The sequence below is a fragment of the Poecilia formosa genome, unplaced genomic scaffold (assembly GCF_000485575.1).
Source record: "Poecilia formosa unplaced genomic scaffold, Poecilia_formosa-5.1.2 Scaffold103, whole genome shotgun sequence".
NCBI lineage: Eukaryota > Metazoa > Chordata > Actinopteri > Cyprinodontiformes > Poeciliidae > Poecilia > Poecilia formosa.
Window position 1 is genome coordinate 561169 of NW_006800042.1, and position 19509 is coordinate 580677.

Here is a 19509-nt window from a genome sequence, read left to right on the forward strand (position 1 = left end):
TATTTTTTATTTTATTTTATTTTATTTTATTTATTTTATTTTATTTTATTTTGCCTTTTTGATATATTTGTATTTATGGAGAGAAAAGAATCAAAGTCAAATGATTTTTTTGTGTGCACAAATTTGAAGAATAAAGCTGATTTTTATTCTGATTCTGAACATGACCAGCACAGTTGTGGCAATCTTTGTGACATTGAGCATTGAAAGTACAGACACTTTAATGTTTCCAGGTTTCACAATAAAAGGTTTTCGTTTTCTTTTCAAAGGAGGTATGGAGTTAGCAGAAGTAGAAAACCCAGAGTGACTTTCAAGAACAACCACAAATTATATGCAGCGATCATCTTCATGGATCATTTTTGTTTGTTTGTTTGTTTGTTTGTTTGTTTTTGTGATTATAAGTAAGTATGGGCCCATTAGTATCATTTGACTGATCAGCTATCTGTAAATGATCTGTAAATGATAGCTCTTCTTCCTAAAGAGATGCCAAGTTATATTAACTTCATCTTTTGTTATATGTGGTGTTGTTAAGTTCAACAGTGACTGTCAAGGTAAATAAAAAGCATACTGTTAGCGTACTCATCGGGACAATTGTGACCCCTGCTGGACCCTTTCAAAAGGTGCCTGGATCATACCCACCTCCTGTGCAGAGGCACGTAAAATCATGTTAACTCGTCCAGAATACTGCCTATCAGGTAGTGTGGCACCAAATATGTTGCATTGTATTTAGCTCATGTTCTTAGATATAGATCAAGAATGCAATAGACGATAATTAATTCGGCATATACCAAGTTATTATCAGGGGGCGTCACTGTTACAATTGCCTGAGTTTCGCTTCCTGACAGTCCAGACTCGGGGCTTACTAACTCATGTTAGTAGGTCACAGTCGCAGCTGCTCCTTCTGCTGTCTAGCAGAAACTGAGGGGTAAACTCTCAAATGGGCGCAGGCTAGTTAGCGAGGCAGGTGGGTGCCTAGTCAGCTGTATGGCAGGAGAAAAGCTTATTTTAAATATTGAGAGCTAATGTTATCATGTACAAACTCTAAGGTTAGCAACGGCTAATGAAAGTATTTCGGTCCTTGTTTGTTTTTATTTATTTATTAGCTAAGTCTAGCTAATGCGGAAGGCGTCTTCCTTCAGTGTAACCAATGGTTTTGGTAACGGGTTTAATGCGCTGCACCTTTTAGAAAGCATTTCCTGCAGATTTGAGGATGTCTAAACGCCTGCGAAACACTGAGTTGTGCGCCGATTGCTGTGTTCCAGGTAAGATCATTCACACTGAGGGGTTTACTTGCATTTAATATTATTAATCTGCTGACTTTTGGTTACTAATCCTTGATCAGATTATACCTGCCGCCCCGCTGTGCTGTCTTCTGCTTAGTAGTTCCTGCCTGCTTTTTACACAGACTATTGATGTGTGTAATTGTATCATAGCAAATGGCACTGCCAGATTTTCCCATCTAATTTTGAATTTTAGCATGTTATAAAGTTTTAGTCGTCAGTGCCATGCTTGCTCTTTCAGTGTAATGTGAGGTTCTCGCCTGCTTTCAAATTTATAAGTCACCGAGTAAGGTTCTGTGCAATTCCCCAATCTTTGAAGAACTCTAATTACGCCCTTTTAAAACGGATTTATAAAATTATTTACAGCAAATAAAAAGGGAACTATAGAACTCTTCCGACCCCAAAACAAACAAAGCAACAAAAATAACTTTAAAAGGGATGCAAGTATTTTTCATTTTTATAATTGTGTACAAAGGAGCATTTATGATATTATGAATTTTTGTTAAAATTCATTGAATATATAATAAATGTGTCGTCACAGGCTGAAGTTGCAGCACTAAAAGCTAAGCCAGCAACGTATATTATTACCAGTAGCAGAAGTGGTAACCATTTAACAAATTATAACTTCCCTTTGTTAAACAGTGCAATCTTTAGTTCAGACACAGTGCATCCAGCATTCAAACGGCAAAGAAGATACTGTAAGTTCTTTTGATCAGCTTAAAAATATGATTTTTTTTTTAAGTTTAGATGGCAGTTTATGTTTATTTATTCATAAGATTTGAAGGAAGGTCTTCTATTGTGACACAAGCAGAAACCCTCATATCATCTTGGTTCTGCCTATTGAATACAACCAGAACTTTGGCTGCAGTGGTTTTGGTCCAAGAAATCACAGAAGATGGCAGCAGTTACTTTGCATACCTGGCAACCTAACAACTAACGCTAGGCTGGGAGCAAATACTTCTTTAAAAACAGCTTCCTTGTCTAAATTTAAGTCTAAATAAGGCTATTTTTCCACACTTGGTGCATTTTAGTAAATAATAAATCACAGAAGATGGCAGCAGTTACTTTGCATACTTGGCAGCCTAGCAGCTAATGCTAGGCAAATACTTCTTTAAAAATGCTTCCTTGTCTAAATATTTAAGTCTATTTTTCACACTTGGTGCATTTTGGTAAATAAGCAATCACAGTTTTACTGAGCATCTAAGATTCCACATTTGGTGGACAATATTTGACTTACCTTTTGGTATTTTTTTTGTCATGGTATTCATTAAAAGTGGTAATAGTTTTATCCCTAGCTTGAACCTAATTACTCCTTAGTAAAGCTTATTTCTCTCTGTGGCAATAAATCTCATTACAGCGTAATGGGCTGATCAAGGTACACAATGGTTTAAAAGTCACTGCTTCAAAATTGCTAAAAGTAAAATCACAAAATGTGTCTGAGGTTGGACTAAATATGAGTTAGCTGACCTGTAACACCACTAACAGTCTCTTTATTTATCCTTCATTTAGTCTCGCGTGTAGAATAAGATATTTTTACCATTAAAAACAACAAATATGGGTAAATATTGAAGGTAATTCATGGAGTTAGTATTTAAACTCCTTCTTTAAACCTTCTTTTTGGATTAGGGTTAGTTGATGACATCAACCTACAGACAAATTGGCTGATTCAATACATTTTCCTCTTCTTTTGGGAAATTAAAAACAGTAAAGCTCTACATTTTAGACATGGTATATTGATCTGAAAAATACCATCCAATCAAAAAAAAAAAAAATCCTATTAAGTATTTTTAATCAAGATTTCATTCAATGAGACTCTCAAACCAACTACAGTCCAACATGAGATGAATGGCATCTTTTTGTTGAAGTAAATTATAGGCCTGGGAGAAACTTGGAGTGAGCTTTCAGACTCTAATGGGCCTGCGAAAGCGGAACAAATAATGACTGCATTGTGTCTCGGATACTTTTCAAAACTTCCATTCGAAGGCAAAAGAAGTGACGTGATGTTTTTCAGTAGTCACAGGAAGCAAAACAGGATGCAAAGCGCGTTGACTGCTGTTCTTGCCGAACAATTCTTTTATTGTTATAATGCGTTTGATTTACTGGAAGAAAATCAAACGCATAGCTTCACTTTCTTCAGAAACAAAAAAAATTAACCAACTATCTTTTCCTCTTTATCGGTAAATGAGAAAGTTTGCGAAGTATGCAGGACCTCGTCCGTCATCTTGTCACTCGGATTAGTTAACCCTGGGGGTTTCTCAGCAGCTGCCCCAGCATATGGCTGGCACCGGTTGTTGAGTGTTAATATTTTTAGAGTTTCAGGATGCGGCATTAAGTTCAGCGGTTCTTGTTGAGAAAAGCATGGAGGAGGCATGTCAGCAAGTCCCAGCAGAGGGGTTATTAAATGGAGAAAAAGAGAGACCCAGGAGACAGAATCCGACCGCCAACCCCAGCAGCTGTTGCTCCTGCACATCAGCTGCTGCTTAGACATTTACAGTCCTCAGTGTCTGCCCTCTCACAAAGCCATGTCTGATAGTTTAGACCTCGGAAGGATCTTACGAGTTTATTTGGTTTTTTAACTCCTGTTTGGTGTCAGAAAGTTTCTCTGCAGGATAAAGACAGCAGTGGAGCAAACTGTGTTACATCCTCTCTGTTTCTGTTTGCAGCACCATGCATAGCTTTCACATGTGGCTCATTTCTATTTCTCATTTCTCTTCTGCCTGAACACAGCAGCGAAAGAGGAAGCTGCTCTGTCAGAAGGTGCTTCCACCTCTAACTGCTGGTCCTCACTTCCTTTTTAGAAACTTTTTACACACTGCACAGCCTCACTTTGACATGCAATTAAAGCAGCTTTAAGGGACTATTGCAACAATACGGAATTGACCTGTGTATCTTATTTTTTTTCCTTCGGTTGCATTTGCATTCAAACGTTCTTAGATGTAATTTTAATACGGTAGCAGATTGATGAATATTTGAGATTTTAAACGGAGACACACATCTTAAGAAAATTGACTATCAAAAAGTTTAAGAAATTAATTTGCAAAACATAAAAATGTAATACCTTTAATTTGTTTCACAAACAGAGATATATATTAGTTATTTTAATTATAGCCTATAGTAAGTTAAACCCAAACTTCAGCTCCTCAAAAAGTCGCAATATTATACAAGACCGGTTAAAAAAAAACTACATCCCTTGGTCATGGCTCTTTTTGCATGAAATACTTCATCAGAGCAGTATGTGGTGGACTAGGCATGAGGCATTGATGAGGTTCAAAGTAAACCTGGCTTTCTTAATGCCAGCCTTAAAATGGTCTGCTTTCAGGTTTCTGGTTCAGCAGTGACTTAAATCAACCATTTCCTTTCACTCTATCTTTCAACATTATACTTGTGGGGGGGGACACACTGAGCAGCCTCTTCTTTAGCAGTGACCTTTTGTTTCAGCCATTACTATCTGCTAGACAACTGTCAGGTTAGCAGACCTCCTTATGATTATGTATGTGTTTACACTTCTTAAACATAACAATTCTGTGTGAGCTGTAAGACATTCCTTTTTGTGTAGTGACTCTAACCTTATAGCACAAAATATGGGGTTTGTGTTTGTGGTATGCACCTTGGTGAAAAAAAAAAGTACATTGTTTAAAGCCTGTGTGTTTTCCTTAATGGCTTTGCAAGATGTACCCAATCCTCTCTGCCTGTTTGAAAGTAATTGGCATTTATCAATCTGTGAAGGGTTGCAAAGTTACTTCTAAGACTTTGGGATGCCAGTAAACCAAAGTCCATGATCTACAACTGGAGAAAAAAAAATGCAGCAGTAGTGAATCTTCCCAGTAGAGGCCAGTCAATCAAAATTACTCCAAGTACACATCAAATATTCAACCAGGATGTCCCACAACAACCCAGAATAACATCTAAGGTACTGTAGGCCTCACCTGCATCATTTAAAGTTCAAGATTTAGAAACAGGAGGAGAGTTACCGGGCATAAATGGCCTCCATATGAGAGCTGCAGCGACAAACCCACCGAGCAGAAGGAACAAAAAATCCCCAGCTTAAACTCCCCCCCCAAAAAAGATCTTGATAACGAGTGTGATGTCACATTTGACTGAAACCCAACACAGCACTTTAGAATCTAACCATCTTACTGACAGTCAAAAATGGTGGCGGTAGTGTGATGGTTTAGGTCTGATTTTGACTTTATCTTCCTGTCTTCCAGAGCCTCGCTGGGCCTCCGTGAACAGGGGAGTGCTGATTTGCGACGAGTGCTGCAGCGTTCATCGGGGTCTCGGCAGGCACAGCTCCCAAGTCCGTCACCTGACGCATTCCACATGGCCTCCAACACAGCTTCAGGTTAATGACCCCCCCCCCACAGAGAGATGATTCTGATTTACGTTCTTCTTTGCTCGTAGTACCGTTCGGCACGCTGTGAAAGTGTCTTCTCTAGAGGCCGAGCAGGCCTGGGATGCCTTGACGTTACACAGCACATATCTTTGTAGTTGTACTTGTCATTGGATGGGACGCATTTTAAACAATCGCATTTTAAACAATCGTCTGTTTTACTCCGTCCAGATGGTGCAGACATTATACAGCAATGGTGCAAATTCAATATGGGAGCACTCCCTTCTGGACCCTGCATCTGTGATGAGTGGAAAACGTAAGGCCAATCCTCAGGACAAACTTCAGTAAGAGCTTTTGTTGTGTTTTTCAGTCTTTATTTGTGGAGCATCTGCGCTGTGGGGGCTCAACTTACCACTTGGCCAATTAGTTCCCCTATTTTGTACCCTTATGTTAAACTCCCTGCATCCGTTTCATAGCCCTGCACTTAACTGATGTAATATTTAGTTAGATATCGTATTTCGAGAGCCATGTATTCACATTCTGCATGCCAATAATATTTTTGGCCAGTTGGTTGGTCTGCAGCGGCCCCATGATGCTCACCATATGTGATGCTAAAGCTTGCAGAACACACTGAGAAAAAATTGTAACGACGGGGAAAGAACAAGTGTAAGGAAACTGATCAAAACTGATGTAGATGTTGCTATATTCAGCTATGATATTGTGTCCATATGTTTATCTGCTATCATGCATGACTTATTTAATCTGTATTAGTATGATTAACGAACGTGCATATCTGTGCAGCCGACCAAATGCTCTTTGCTCACACTTAATTGTGGAGATTTTGTGGAGATCTAAACAAATTAAATTTAAAGTGGACATATAGTAGTTTCAAATCCTTAATTTTCACATTTAAGCCATTCAGTGGTGGCCTATTTAAAGTGGCATTAAATTATATTTAAAGTTTTTAGATTCTGTTATACATAACTTTTCCCATTTCAGTGTCATGATAGTTGATGTTAAGAATATTCTGACTGTCTTATAAGGCAGGTACAAAATAATCACAACTTTTAAGGGTAGTACATTTCAACGAGGTGAAATTACCTGCACAAACACAGGAGATAACAAAATTCAGTATGCTTGGCAAAAAAAAAATGAAAAGATCAATATTGAAATGAATAGCAAACGTCCCTGAATTTAAGATGTGGTTGTTTTTTTTAATTGATCTCCATGGATCGAATTCATGATGTTAATCATAAAAATGTCAATATATTGCTGTTTACTCATTCATTTCATGTTTCTGTTTCAAAAGCCCAAACAAATCAGAGTTTATTAGAGCCAAATATCAAATGCTGGCATTCGTCCATCGCATGCCGTGCCGTGACGACGACAGCTCTACAGCAAAGGATTTAAGCAAGGTAAGAAGAAATAGATGGGGAACAACGTTGCATTTAAAATACTCTTTAGCAAATCTAACAGGTTCAATTCATACAAAACAATTTTTTAGTTTATTACTTTGCTTTTTAGAGTTAATGAGCTTCTATTTAGTGAACCGTGACTTTTTGTTTCCTTGGCGTATAAATATAACCTGGCGCAGGATTAGATGTCATAACCGTAAAGACAAAGGGACGTACTATTAAAGTAAGGCAGTCGTCTGTTGCTCTTCATAGGATTACTCTGTATTTGGTTAGAACAAACATTTTGACAAAAACTTTGACAAAGAAGTCTGAACCATGTCTTGCCTCCACCTTCAGCGGGGACGATGGTAAGAGAGGAACTGCAGCAAATCATGGGGGTTGCTGAAGCAACAATTTTATTTTAAGGTTTTTGCTCAGATATTTATTGCAGGATGCAAGAATAATGTAGTACTTAGATTTGTTTTTTCACAGCATCAACTGATTCTTTAGCTTGTTGCGTCTTCATAATGTTTGTCAATTACTTTTCAGCAACTTCATTCGAGTGTGCGCACAGGAAATCTCGAGACTTGTTTGAGGCTGCTGTCTCTGGGAGCACAAGCTAATTTTTTCCATCCAGTAAGACTTGGTTTTTCATTTTAATACTTTGATTAAATTTTTTATGTTTTTTTTTATTTTTGTGTGTGTTGATTCTTCTCTCGGCGTTGCTGATAATTGATGCGTCTCTTCCAGGACAAAGGAAACACTCCTTTGCATGTAGCTGCAAAGGCAGGCCAAGTATCTCAGGCTGAACTACTGACTGTGTATGGGGCTGATCCTGGAGCTCTAGACAGCAATGGCAAAACTCCCATTGACCATGCAAGGTATAGCCTCTCATTATTAACAGTTCATGTTTTTTAGTCTTTCATGACATTTCTGGATCTATGCATCTTTAACTATTTGTGTTACTGCTGCGTTTTTTCAGAGAGGTTGGTCACTATGACCTGGCAGACAGGCTGGTGGAGATTCAGTATGAGCTCACTGATCGACTGGCGTTTTATTTATGTGGCAGAAAACCGGGTAAGCAGTGACAGAGAGTCATTTGTGATTTGTGCTTAATTGGTCTGTGCATGTTTTGGTAATTATGTTTCCTTATCTGAAACCAGTAATGAAAGTAGTGAGGGATTATACAACACAGGTTGTGATTTTCTTTCCTTCCAGGCTCTGTTCAGACTTGCTGTACTTCATTTCTTGTTTGATTTTGACAAATATTTAAGAAATAAAGCGTGAAAGGGGGGAGATAAAAAAGCAAGCACAAGGCAGCTGAGCATGCAGCTAAAAGATGCTAAAGAGTGATAATGTTATGTTTGGAACGCTGAACTAAGGCCTCAGTGCATAACACAATGTCCATGCCAGGCAGTAGTGATAACAGAGTCCAGTTATTAATCAATGGCAACTCCAGACAGATGGCTTTTTAGCCTTGATTTAAAAGAACTCAGTGTTTCAGCATTTTTGCTGTTTTCTGTAAGTTTATTCCAGATTAGTGCAGAATAAAAACTGAAAGCTGTCTCAGCTACATGCTTTACACATGCAGTAAATGTACACACTGCAAATTTCATCACAAAAAGAGAGAAAAACAGCATTATTTCTGTTAATACGGTGTATTTTTTATAACATAAAACAAACAACCATTTATTTTCTTTCTTTAATTACTCATCTGATCATAAAATTCAACAGCCAAAACATGCGGGGGCAGACTCCATCTGAAATTATTGTTAGTAATGGTTATGCCAAATAAATCCACAACTCTCCTCTTGATCCATGTAGATCATAAAAATGGTGAGCACTTCATCATTCCCCAGATGGCTGACAGGTACGTTCCATTCATATTAAGGGTCTTGTCTTTAGTTTACGATCAGTCAGGCACGTTTTCATGCCTGTGTCGCTCTCTCTCTCTTCCCACCTTCCACTAACTCAGTGTTTGCTTTGTTTAATCTAGTTTAACGGAAGCAGATCCACTCAAATTACAGTTTTAGCTAATAATTCAGTTGTTCTGACTGTAAATGTATGCTCTAATTTCACTTCAGTCTGAAAACTGCTCTGCAGAGCACTGTGCTTTTTAAATTACATATTTGAACTTTTTCACTTGCTCTCTTTTGATGGAGCAGAAATGTGTAAGTATAACTTGGTTAAACAGAAAAACTGGGTGAAATTCATCTGCATGTAATTGTAAAAGTTACCTTTTCTCTTTGTAGAAGTCCAGATCTAACAGAACTTGCAAAAGCCGCAAAGAGAAAACTGCAGTCAGTGAGTACTTATCTTGCCCTTGGAGGTTTTTATTCATTCAGCCTCCTTAAAGCTAAATGTGCTTTTCTTACCTTTATTCAGCTCAGCAATCATTTATTTGAGGAGTTGGCCATGGACGTGTATGATGAAGTGGACAGACGAGAGACGGATGCAGGTGAAGGACAAATAAGTGTCTTTTGATTTGAGAAGCTGTCTCTCGTTGCATTTCATCAAAGTGCCATTTTTCTTTTTTGACCAGCTTGCAATAAGGTGCAGCTTTGCTCACCTCTGTCATCTGTGTGTCATTGCTTGCAGTGTGGTTGGCAACACAGAATCACAGCACGTTGGTGTCGGAGACGACTGTGGTTCCTTTCCTTCCTGTAAATCCAGAGTATTCATCAACAAGAAACCAGGTGAGTTGGCTTCACAGACGCCTCTGCAGGTTTCTGCTGCAGGTTCTGCTTTTCACTGAAAATTAAATTTTGGTACGGTTGTTTGACTGGTTATTTTTATTTATTTATTTTATTTATTTATTTTATTTGAAGGTGCCTATTCTTAAATGTTTCTTAATTCTATTGATTCACTATATTTAAAATTCTAATCTTTACTTTGTATAATTTTAATCTGCTTGATTTTATTTTTTTTTTTTTCTTATTGTATGTTGTTTTAACTTTTTTTTTGCACAAGCACTTTGAATTGTCTCCGGCTGAAAGGTGCTACATAAATAAAGTTGCCTTGCTTTGCCTTGCCTTTAGGGACGACAGAAGCTCGCAAGGTTCAATGCACATGAATTTGCAACTCTAGTCATTGATATTTTAAGTGACGCCAAACGCAGACAACAAGGGAATTCTGTCGGCAGTCCGAAAGGTCTGTATCCTCCTGTCGCCTTTATCCAGAGCTCTGCTGACATTAATGTAAACTACAAAAGTTCTCAGACTGGCCTGAACATCATAACATTTTATGACGTTACAATTACAACTAAGGCAATTACAATTTAATTTCAGCGTCGCGAAAAACATAGCAGACAGGCGAGGGATGGAGTCATGAACAAGTTTGATGGAGAAGTAGGTTGTAAAACGAAATCCCAAGCTTTGGTAATCTCACAGATTACCAAAACCAACACACTGTTCAAGGAGAGCCATCGGAGAAGCAGTGGGGGGCCTGTGGTAACTCTTGAGCCGGAGAGATGCTCAACGTAGCTGCGATATTAGTTGTACATTTCTTAAACCTGGTCAATGTGGATAAGTGATAACATGGCGATCTGGGTAGGTGATAAATTAAACCTTTTTTTTATTTTTATTTTTTTTTGCCTACATGCAAAATGTTTTGTTTGAAAAATTAGCACTTCACATCCCACTGAACACATTCTCCACCATAAAACATAGTGGTAGCCGTATTATGCTGCGCTCCGTCATTCATGATTTCTTTCAGCTGCTATATTGACTATTAGTATTTATTATTGAGTTAGTAAAATAAAAAAATAAATGAATTGCCCATCTGTTGCCAGACTTAAAGTTTGAGGTTCACAGATGCCTCTCCGTCCAATCTGACTGAACTTGGAACTATTCTGTGCAGAAACAATGGGCTAAAGGTTTAGCCTCATGACGTGCAAAGCTGGGAGAAACAAACCCGTAGTGACCTGCAGATGTTTCAGTCAAGTACTGCGTGAGGGGTGCGAATACCATCAAATATTTACAACTGTTCTGGTCAAACTCCAGAAGCAAATATATTGAAGGTTGTGGTTGTAGGATGACAAAATGTGGGAAAGTTCAAGGGAACACTGAATGCTTTTGTAAGCTGCTGTGTCAATCGGACCGACACTAACCACGCCATTTTGATCCCGTTTATTCCAGACAATGTTGAACTCATATTAAAGGGCGTGGCTGTCAGACACAGCAGTGATTATGACAGCGTGGCTTCAGATGAAGACACAGATCAAGAGCTCCCTTCGAGCAAAGGAGACAGAACCAAGGTATTTGACCACTGAGTGAGGACACATGCTCCCTGCTGGTGGGTTTGTCTTTAACCAGTTTCCTCAACAGAGCCTGGACTCTGACATTTCTGACGGCCCTGTAACTATGCACGAATACATGGAGGTGAAAAATGCGCTCACTGCCTCCGAAGCCAAGATCCAGCAGCTCTTGAAAGCCAACGACGATCTGAGCGACGAGCTGAGGCTGATGCAGAAAAAGGTATCCCCCGCGCTGCACCAATGAAATCACTAACCCCCGGGGGATCGCTGACTGGGAGGGTGGGGGAAGTTTGTGGAGACGCAGAGCGGCTTCTGGAGCGCAGTGTGAGCGCTCCCTGGTGTCGGAGGTTATGAACTGATCAGAGCCAGTGAGATTGGATCGGCTCAGCTTTCTTTTTGACCAGCATGTTTCAGAATCTTAATAAAAAAAAACAACTCATATTTGTTTTTTCTCCTTGTTTTTCATTTTTTATTCTTTTTTGTTTGGTTGACTTTCAGAAAAAGCAAAGCATCTTTTTTTTTTTCATTTAATAACGGATTATATTTTTATTGTGTTATCAGTTGGAATGAATGTTATGGCATCTAATGTTACTAACAAGCATGTTGTAAAAAAAAAGCATGACATAATTTACCCTGGATTTTAACGTTTTATGACACAATAGTGACTAACGAACCGTGTATGTTTGTGTGTGTGTGTATGTTGCTTTACCACACGTTCTGTTTTTATATTTCAAAATGTTGGAAATGTTGTTTTTGTTGTGTTTTCTAACTAGTTACATTGGACTGAAAGATACTGGTCAAACAAACTTGGAACCCTGTTGCTCTGGTCTTTAATCTGTGTGATTAAATCACACAGAAAATGATCCACTGGCATGTGGAGCCACACCTGTCTTGATTTGCACAGACAAGAAATGCATCCTATTTGCTCTCATGTTGCACATGTTTTGTGCAGTTTAGATTCTCAACATTTGTGTTTTCTAGAACCTGTTTTTTTTTTTGTTTTGTTTTGTTTTTTTTAAGTCTTGTCAATGGACCCTTTAGGATAAACATATGCCTCTCAGTAAATTAGAATATTTTGAAAGGTTAATTTATTTTAGTTAATTAGTTAAAATAGAGAATCACATATTTTAAAGATGAATTGCACACAGACATATTTCAAACTTTGAAATGACGTGTACCTGTACTTAGGCTTCGTTTTTTGTGGATGGTAGCAGTTCGGTGTCCACATTTAGATAAATGACTGTCAATGCAAACCAGTCAATACTTATAACTTGTTTTATTTTGACATGTAATGTGGCCGCGACCCGTTCTTTTTTTTCATATCGTAAACATATCAGCTCCCTGAACTTAAATCAGAGACTTTATCCTCCTTTCTCCTACCAAATCCTTCCTTCCCTCTTTTTGTCGAATGCCAATTGCTACATTCATTTTGGGGCCAGGTTTTGCTTCTCTTCTCTTTTTTTTTTTTTATGGTTCTTGAGTCTGTTCTGTAGCTGCATCTTTGTGCAACAGTCTCTTGCTTGCTTATAACTTGCTTTGCATTTTGGGACCAAGATTAAGTCCTTTTTAAAAATGACGTCCAGGGAATATGGCAGACATGTCTGCATGAATTTGATCTTACAGCAGTTGGTAACTTTTGGATTCTGACATTATTTAAACTAAATCTGAAGCTCCAACGATATTTCTAAATTTAGTTTTATGCAACGGAGTAGATTAGTCTTATGGAAATCTAGATTTTTTTAAAAACGTTTTGTCATGAAAGCAGCTTCAGATTTGTTTGTGTGTTTAAAATTCTTAATATCGACAAAGATCTGCTAAATTAGTGCCACATTAAAGAGTCGCCAGGATCGAATTTAAGTTAAAATGTATAGAAATTGTAGGATAAAATCAGTTATGGTAAGCTTCACAGAGCTAACAGGGACCCAAGCTTGCCTTGCTGAGAGCGCCTCTTAGTGTACTGCTGACCGTCTCTTCCAGCTGCAATCTCTGCAAAGCGAGAACACCTCTCTCAGGCGGCAGGTCACAACAAATGTCTATCAGACCCCCAGCGGTACAGACTACCCTGACCCGTCCAGCCCCTCAGCCCTGAAACGCCGGCAGTCTGCGCGGGCCAGTCGGCCCATGTCAATGTATGAGACCGGCTCGGGCCTGAAGCCCTATCTTTCCAAAGGGGAAACTCCTTACCCAGAGGAGGGTCTCCCCAGCCTGCAACCCTTTCCACCTCATGTAAGTAAGACCCGCTCCCCGCAGCTTCCTCTGCACTGCTCACTTCTGTTGTCTTTCCCCCCTCATTTCTTCACCCTGTCTGCCGTCGTGTCGCTCTGCCCTTGTTTTTTTTATTTGATTTATTTGACTTGCCACAGGGTGTTTAGCTGTATCGAAGACTGAGATTCATTGAAAATGTCATTGCCACACATTTGTCTCGTTTCACCGTGTCCAGTTCAGAATCATGTCTACGTTGTCTCGGTTTACTGGATTGCTGCTTTATTTGGACAAACTGTATTTGTGGAAGCGAGTTGATTAGCTTTGGATTTTTGTACTGTTTTATGTTGACGTGCATTAAAGTCACCGTATAAACTCTGTGTTTTGTAATGCATGATGCTCCTACACACACACACACACACTCACACACACACATTTCATCTGTTTCCATTTTCAGTTTCAACAAGACATGGTTAAATTTGAGACCCCGCTTATAGTAAATGTACCTCTACCCTCTTGGTTTGTTTTGAGTTCATGCAGTTGATACAGGATATTTGGAAATAACTTCACAATTACAATCAATTCCTCATTTAAACCAATATATTTCATGTTCATAGGTTCTTCACCTTTTGCTCAGCCATTTTGTCATAATTACCAGTAGATTTATTCTGCCTGGGGAAGAGATCCATCTCCATTCATATATTTTTTTTTTTTTACCTCACACTTTTTCATTGAAATATGATTTAACCTCTGTCTTTAGACAGAAAGGGGTGCATTTGTGACCTCTTCATCCCTTCCCTCATTTCCATCCACCCTGTCTTGGTCCAAGGACGACACTCCTCAAACGGTTAAGTACATTTGCGCTCGGCCTGCATCCTTGTGGGACACGGCAGATCCACTTGGAGCCTTCTCTCTCTGTCCCTCCTTCATAAGCTTCCTGTGCTCTCCTGCCATTTATCTGCCCTGCTGCATGAGCCGAACCTCCCACCGGCTGCCGTCACCAGCATCATCCTCAGCGCACCGTTAACCAGTGGGAAGGCAGAGTGTTTTGCTGTGCCTTGCAAAAGCATTCATTCCCCTTGAACTCGCTTACATTTGGTCACGTTAGAATTTACAGAGTCTTACAGACTCTGTGGGAAAGACCAACACAAATTAGTAAAGATATAGTTTGCAAATAAAATTGGAAAAGCGTGCAATGCAATCCGTATTCAGTATGTCTTATGTTGGTATTGTTTGTAAAATAGTATTTTTGGGTAAAGCAGCATCTGTTTTGCTTTTCTCAGGCTGACTGGAGGGCATCGGTAAACATACATTTTTATTTTTTTTAAAACAGATTCTCACAGATTTAAGACAGGGCTTTGACTAAACCATTTTATCAAAGCTCTGACTTGATGTTTTCCTTGAAGGTGAACCTCTGACCAGCTTACCTGGCACTGCTGAAGTATCTGCACAGCATGATTTGGCCGTCAATATGTTTCATCTACGGGATTAGTGTTTCAAAACACAGGGTGTTTAGCATGTTGGCCAAAAAAAGTCTTTTCTAACAAGACCTCCTCCTTCCACCTGTTTGTCATGTCCCTGTCACGGCATTTAACTAAATTTAAGTTTAAATTGTTTTTTTTAATTTATTTAACGTTTTCCTTATTGTCACTTAAACTGAATTACTTAGGAATTTTTTAATGGTAGATGTCAAGGGTAAAGAGGTTAGATTAAAAAATACAAATGAATGCCATATTCTTTTAGATATTTGAAAACTAACACAGTTATGGAGTAATTTCTGCATAACTTATTATATATAGTACAGTATCGTTTGACTAATTTGGCAAAATAAAAAAAGTCCAAGGTGTGTGAATTGTTTTGTAATCAAGTCAAAAGCTGATTGACCTGCTGAACCTTGAATTGAAAGGTGAACTGATTTTTGAACATCACATTTCTACACTTTAAACACTAAGGTAAAAAGGAAGAAAATTGCACATTTTGTGAAATCTTAATTAGATTTTTTTTTCTTTTTTTTACATTTTAGCTTCCTGTTAATCTTCAAAAACATTGTAACTTAGTTTAATTTTGTCCTGTAGGTGATAAGTTTTGCAAGAAATGAGAGAAAAATCTCACATCTGTAGCTGCCAAATGTTGTGATCCAGACAGGTTTATTTGAGAAGATGAGTCAGTGACCAAGGCAGAACAGACATTTTTGTTATGTCTGAATGCAAGAGAATTTCCTGAGGCGAGTTATTTGGTCTGCATTCTGATTCAGATTTAGATCTGGATTCGCTGAGAATATGGAGACCTGCTGTTTGTGAAAATGTTAAGCAGGCTTCCCAGACATGACTGTACTCGTACATCTAAGCACTTCTGGAGTCTAAAGTTTAAGAAATTCCTTTAAAATCTGGTGCAAAGACGAGTTTTCCTGCAGTAAAATGTTTTGTTAAACATTAAGTGGTGTTTTTCTCTGCCATCAATTTTATTGTCAGTATGAGATTTTTGTGTTTTCTACACATGAATAACTACCAGTAGCTTTTTTTTTTTGAATAGTTTCACCTTCAACTTGGGAATCCACAAGCTCCCACACACTTATGATGTTGCTAAAGCACAGATATGGCTTCACTCTGATTTGAACAAACCTTCTGAACTTTGTAAATATTCACTTTCCTAATATCTTTTTTTTGTTTGTTTGTTTTTCCTTGCCTGTATTGCTCTAGTTTGATGCTCTGGCTTCAAAGCTTTGCTGGCCTGTTTTATTCAGCTCTGCTTTTCAATCTGAATGAATTGAACACATTCAGCAAGCAGAGGTTTTACATTAAGAATATTTCATTTATTACTGAATATAGTGTAGTCTGTAGTATGTTGTTTATTTTTACTGGAAACTCTCTCTCCAGACGTCAAAGCTGGAAAAGCAAAGCAGCGTGCCAGAAAGCGACTATGACAACACCTTCAATGACTCTGAGATGGATGATTCTGGGTAAGATGATATATATGCCAGCAAATCGGAAGTTCTGCACCTTTTATGTTTTGTACACTTGAGTAACTTGAAAACTTTTAAGCGTTGCTCTTCTTTTTACTCTTTTTGACTTTCCCCTTTGCAGCTTTGGCAGGAGGGGGAGGATGAGGAGCAGCGGGTGGCTTGGAGAGGGCAACTCCATCCCAGAGCTGGAGGATCTGCAGACGGAGTCGGACCCCACGCTGCCAAGCACGGAGGACGTCATCCGCAAAACGGAGCAGATCACCAAGAACATCCAGGAGCTCCTGCGAGCTGCTCAGGACAATAAACATGACAGGTCAGACTGAAGGAGAGCGTGTCTTATTTTCAGCCTTCTTGTCCTTTCCTCCATTTCAAACCCTCCTCCATTGATCATTTTTCAGTTGGTTTGTTATTTTTTGATGCCTTTTGTCCACTTTTCCCTGCCAATATTTCCCCTTCTCATTCCTGCCTCCACCCGCGCTGTCCTGTCCTGTTGCGATACTCTTTGGCTTCCCCCATCCTTCGCCGCGTGTAGACCGTGTGAGCGTGAGGGAGTCCGACGACTCCGTCACAGCCTGGGATGTTTCAGCACCCTGGTGCCATGGGCTGAGAAGGCCTCCTCCCCCCTCCAGCCTCTCAGCCTGCGGTCCCCCGACCCCACCTCCTGGTACTCTGGCCTCTGTCCCTGCCTCCCAGGCACAGTTTTATTTTCCTCTTTCCTCTATTTCCTCTGCTGACTCTCACCTGCTAATAAGCTCTGCTTTTTTTTTCTTTTTTTTTTTTTTGGATGTGCCTCTACATGGTTTAGTTATCTGACTTTAAATTGTCTTCTGTAGTAAAAAAAAAAAAAAAAAGCCATGTGGTTGATTGCTTCTAATATGGCATGTTACTCTGAAACAATTACTTCTGTATCTTGAGAGCTTCTAATGGCTAAATAACGTTGCAGCTTGTTATTTTAGTATCAGTAATATTATGAGTTTGTGTGATTGTTAATTTAAGTTTAATGTGAATGAGACCATGTTTAACTCATAAAAAGCCTTTTTCGTCACAGCTTTGTCCCCTGCTCAGAAAGAATCCATGTGGCTGTAACAGAAATGGCCGCCCTCTTCCCCAAGGTTTGATAACACTTTTTGCATTTACAGTCAAACATTGTTGTATCCACTCTTCATCAGCATGAACTTCATCATAGTTTTAATGCTGCATCTGGCTCCTTGTTTTGTGGTTGGAATAATACAACACAATAACTGGGTGCCTGGGTTTGGATTTATTGTGTATTTCTTTTTCAGTCACTCTGGGTCAAAATTATACATACACTCCTTTAATTCTGAATTATTCCTTACAGTTCATATCAGTTATGGGAGTGCGATGAACTCCAGAGGTGTAATATTGCGAGTTCAGCCCTAGCTAGGCTTCATCGCGTCAGATCATGAAGCTTTTCTTCAAAAGGTATTCAGTCTGTGTGGGCAGCTGTATATTTCAGTCACTTTTGAAGGTGCTGATGATGTTGATGTTGAGAGTGAATTGAGACAATGAGACCCGTCCTCCAGGATCTTCCGGTTCACAGTTGTCTCAAGTCTTGGTGTAGGATGTATCTGAACATCCTAACCATCTCATCTTAAACTGAGCAATTTGGGTTAACGCTTGAAACTTAAACACAGGGTCTGTTCAGCTGCCAGCGATGATGCTGCATTCACGGCGCAATGATTAAAGCTTCAAAATAAGATTCATGCCAGTGATGAGTGCAAGCTTCTGAACGGTATCTAACATGGAGGGAATTGTCCACCGTCTCTGTTGGCTTCATCCCTTTGTGACCCACAAACCTGACTGTGGTTCTTTGTGTGTCCCCCGAGCAGAAGCCACGCTCAGAGACGGTGAGAGGGTCTCTGCGCCTGCTGACCACCAGCGCCTGCCGCCTGCAGAACGAGTGCCGGAAAGCCGTGCCTTTGGACGGCAGCTCAGGGCCGGACATGCAGCTTGTCACCCAGCAGGTCATACAGTGTGCTTATGACATTGCCAAAGCCGCCAAGCAACTCGTTACCATCACAACGAAGGAGAATACTAACTAAACAGCATGCTCCAAAGCCACCATCTCAGTATTGTTCCTATATTTTCAGTGATTAAAAAAGAAAACAACTTATTTTTAATGTATTGTGGTATATGCATGTGTTTTTTTTATTATTTAAAAACAATACTGACTATATCTAAAAGCAAGATTGTCAAAGGGAAAGGAAAAAAAAATGCAATGTTATGCAATGTATTTAGCTGTTGTTGTAGCACAATTCCTCTTAATGTAACATTTTCCGAAAAGCACATCTGTATTGCTCTATTATAGAGTGATTGTGAAACATCTTTACTCAGCTTAAAGTAGCTAAAAGAAAAATAATGAAGTACATTAGACTGCATGCTGAAATAGGTCAATGATAGCTGTCCAAACTATGTTTGTTTGCTATATTCAGGGTTCCTACACATTGAGAAACTCTAAACACTCTAAGGTAAAAATTACCTTATTTCTTTGTCTTTTCTGACTGTATAAATGTAAAAGTCCAACATAAATTTACAACAGGGAAAGGTCCAGTCAAATATTTGTCTTTATTTGTCTCAGACACAGTAAACTCTTTGCTTTTACAGCCAATTATCATGGAAAAAAAAGCATTTTCTTACCTGATAAACTTTATGCTCACAAACAGCACCCACTGTTGCTCTGGTGGTTTGCCTGTTTAATGTGTTAGCCGTTCCTATGTTTGCCATTTCCTGAGCTTTGGGTTGTTTTGCCTTTGCCTTTTGGAATCTAAGATTCATATTGTCTCATAATCATGGATTCAGTTTTTGCTGGGTGCAAATCTGGAAATAATCAGATTTAGTCATGTTTCTGTTTTTCTGGTTCTAAAATATTAAGGAAATACGGAAGGAAATTAGGTGTGAAACAACACTTGTGTGTTGTTTTCCAGGTGCATTAAAAAACAAACAAACATGAAATTATGGTAACTTGAGTCCAAGGCTGAAGGATATTGAAACCAACAAAATCTGGAAGTAAATATATTTCTTACGCTCTTATGTTTTTTCATACTTATCTGGAAAATCCTGAAATCAAA

At 38.9% G+C, this 19509-nt stretch overlaps 1 protein-coding gene across 7 annotated transcripts; it reads left to right on the forward strand.

Annotated features, from left to right (window-relative positions):
* The first annotated feature begins 843 nt into the window (after positions 1–843).
* On the forward strand, positions 844–19448 carry git2a (G protein-coupled receptor kinase interacting ArfGAP 2a). Of its 7 annotated transcripts, XM_016674861.1 has the most exons (21): positions 846–1259; positions 5486–5619; positions 5839–5951; positions 6917–7022; positions 7551–7637; positions 7752–7882; positions 7984–8078; positions 8826–8871; positions 9167–9172; positions 9254–9305; positions 9387–9459; positions 9600–9697; positions 10040–10151; positions 11138–11256; positions 11327–11476; positions 13234–13482; positions 14219–14305; positions 16335–16417; positions 16542–16733; positions 17469–17532; positions 18271–19448. In XM_016674861.1, exons 1-21 carry the CDS (start codon positions 1208–1210, stop codon positions 18481–18483), a joined length of 2262 nt encoding a protein of 753 aa, XP_016530347.1. In that variant the 5' UTR covers positions 846–1207; the 3' UTR covers positions 18484–19448. The 7 variants fall into 7 exon arrangements, with proteins under 7 accessions (XP_016530348.1, XP_016530347.1, XP_007559224.1 ...); XM_016674862.1 differs by lacking the exons at positions 17469–17532; positions 18271–19448 and adding an exon at positions 16953–17252 and having other exon boundaries at positions 844–1259; XM_007559162.2 differs by lacking the exon at positions 13234–13482.
* The last annotated feature ends 61 nt before the right edge of the window (positions 19449–19509 follow it).